This window comes from Cicer arietinum, chromosome 2 (genome assembly GCF_000331145.2).
Source record: "Cicer arietinum cultivar CDC Frontier isolate Library 1 chromosome 2, Cicar.CDCFrontier_v2.0, whole genome shotgun sequence".
Classification (NCBI taxonomy): domain Eukaryota; kingdom Viridiplantae; phylum Streptophyta; class Magnoliopsida; order Fabales; family Fabaceae; genus Cicer; species Cicer arietinum.
This window is the reverse complement of record NC_021161.2, coordinates 17,825,177-17,828,035: the sequence shown is the minus strand read 5'-3', so window position 1 is coordinate 17,828,035 and position 2,859 is coordinate 17,825,177. Positions and strand designations below refer to the sequence as shown.

Sequence of the window (2,859 nt, the reverse complement as noted above, 5' to 3'; positions counted from 1 at the left end):
CTTTATTTTAAAAGTCTGTTTTGGTTTTGTTATCTGATTTTTAAACTATAAAATGATAAATTAACATATTTTTAGTGACATAACAAACAATTCTATAATAGAAAATCATTTAAATGCATTAATTATTCATATGTCATTAGTTAAATTAAAAATATATAAAATTTATAAATTTGAAAAGGTAAGTTTTTACGGCACTTTATGTCAATTTTATGGTGTTAATCATTTTATATTACTATCATATGTCACGTTATTTAAACAATTAATGTCATCATTTTTTAGTTAAAAAATCAGAAGAAGCAAAAAATCAAAATTATAGACTTTTAAAATAAGATGACCTATTTTGTAAATAAAAAAAATAAAAAAAACTAAAATTGCAATTAAATTTTATTTTTATAAATGAATAAATAACAAAAGTAAATTCTTTTAAAAAATAAAAAATAATATGCAGATTAATTTATACTACGATATGCCATCGTTTAAATCTAATAAGACACCATTATTTAAGAATCTTAAAAATCTTATTCTAAAATGTTGGTTTACCTTTCTACTACTATATTGAATTAACGATTTACCGATATACCATCCGGCGGACGTCCGGAGGATCTGACATCTGAGTCACGCTTTTAGTTTAATTCTTTTTCTAATTCTAACCATCTTGAAAGGGGTCATTTGCCCCAAATACCATTTTCACAAAACCCTAGCTACCTATTCATTCATCCACGATTCGAAAATGGGAAATGAAGAAAATGTGAAGCACCTTGAAGACTGCTCTGTTTCCAAGTTAGTGTCATTTCTTCTCTCTTTATTATTATATTTCTCACAATTCTTAATTTTATCAAATCCGCGATTATAGTTTTCAAATCTGCAATTACTTAAGTTTCCTTGTAACCGTATAAAATCTGTATCTAATTTAATGAATTTTGGGTAACCTAAAATCATGATGCTCATTAACATGGTTACTCAAATGGGAATAGCATGTATCTACTAACAGAACCTGTGAGAGAGTAATTTGCATAAAGTAACTTGACATGCTGCTGTAGTGAATAGCTCTTTTGTTCTCTCCTTTATTTATCTTTTGCCTTATGATTTTTTGATGTTTTCATAAATGATTGTGAATTGGAGTGAGGTTGGTGCCTCTTCTTAATGGTGTTGGACTCGGTTACTCCAAAATGGAAGAAGTATTCTGTGTCAGGCTTTTGATACTCCTATGATAATCAAAGATATTCTAAAATGAGAGAAGTATCTGTCTAAGTCTCAGTTTCCGATACTCATATGATAATCTCATTTACTCTAAAATGAGAGAAGTATCCTTGTCGAACACATATCAGACCCCGAGACTCCTGGATTTGTAGAAGTATCCAATTTTGTTTTTCTAATTAGGTTATTGGATACGTTTGAAATGCATCGTGGATATGCATCGTGGATCGTAGCAAGGTTGAATGCGTCTTCGTTGGGGTGGAATATGGGTTGGAAATATTACGTTTTCAAAACTCCCTTGTTAAGAATCAATATCTCTTTCTTTCCTAGATTTTTGACTCTATAGAAGTCTTTTTATAAAAGATTGTGTGTATATAAGCCGTGGGGTGTTTTGAATTTCAAGAAATAAAACCGTAACTATGTCGTATTGTATCCGTCTCCGATTACATATTCAAGCTTCTTAGTTGGCTATGTTTTGCTTTAGTCTGTATGTCTGCAGGTGCAAGTATTAACGAGTTCAGCTTGACTCAATTGTTGGATGTTCCTCATTCTTGGCAATTTGTTCATTTTCTTTATTACCTTATTATAAGTTTATTTTTATAATGTCTTCTTCAATGGTGAATTTTGTTTGTGACGTTACTGAACATTGAAAATTTGCAGTGCATTGGGCACTTGGGTATTCTCTGTAGCAGGAGCTTTGCTGGCAATTCCAGTAGGGATAAAGCGCAAATCGCTAGCGCCCCTTGTATTTTTTGGCACCACCGGTACTATGCTGGATATTATTATGGGAATTACGGCATGTGAAAGGGAACATGCCGAACGTCAAATGAAGCTGCTTGAAGATCAAAATGCTGCTGCAGCTGAAACTTTGTTGGATGACACAAATATTGATTCATAGCCTCTAAGTATCTTGCTTGATGTCATATATGTTTGTCAAATTTGTTTGGTCACATAATTGTAACAAACTAAATGCAATTTTCTCGCAGATTGATCATATATACTTTCAATTTACATTGTTGGCCTTTTCCCTCACCAGTGTAAACAAAAGGTGAATAACAAAGGTTTCTCAGTTTATTTATTCAGAGAGAAATGGTTGGTTGGTTCTTTCTTTTCCTAGTTAACGGTAATTGGAAAAAAGCCTTATTAAGTTCTTTTTCGTATAGCTAGTAGATACAGTGTCATAGAGAATTATTATTCTGAGAGTACACTGCATCTGAGGATACTCATAACAAATGCAGTTTATTACACATTCATTAGCACGTTTTATTTTAGGTAAAATACACTAGTAGTATTTTAAGTTACGCAAAAATTATAGATTAGTTTTTTAACTTTTTTGTATCAAGTCAGTCTTTGATGCTTGTAAAAGTTAAAAGTTATGATGTTGAAGTATTTTAAATTATAATCTCATTTCAAGCATTTTTAGCTAGAAAATTTTAAAATTCTACTATTTTTTTGTTATTGATATATCAAGAACATAATAAAGTTTTCAGCGATATAGATTAAGATGTCTCACTTGAATTCGAGAATCTTAAAATGTCTCACTTGAGTTCTCTTTCATTAGTTATTTTTATTAAAGTTGATTGAAGATTTATATTCTTATGATTATGGAAATAAAAAATCCTTAAGAATTATACAAGTTTATTAAAAAATTGAGAGAACTTT

General features: G+C 30.1%; 1 protein-coding gene across 1 annotated transcript; it reads left to right on the top strand.

Moving 5' to 3' along the window:
* Positions 1-585: 585 nt before the first annotated feature.
* On the top strand, positions 586-2,301 carry LOC101494414 (uncharacterized). The gene is made up of 2 exons (XM_004488830.3): positions 586-780; positions 1,858-2,301. The coding sequence occupies exons 1-2, from the start codon at positions 731-733 to the stop codon at positions 2,093-2,095; spliced, it is 288 nt and encodes a 95-aa protein (XP_004488887.1). The 5' UTR covers positions 586-730; the 3' UTR covers positions 2,096-2,301.
* The last annotated feature ends 558 nt before the right edge of the window (positions 2,302-2,859 follow it).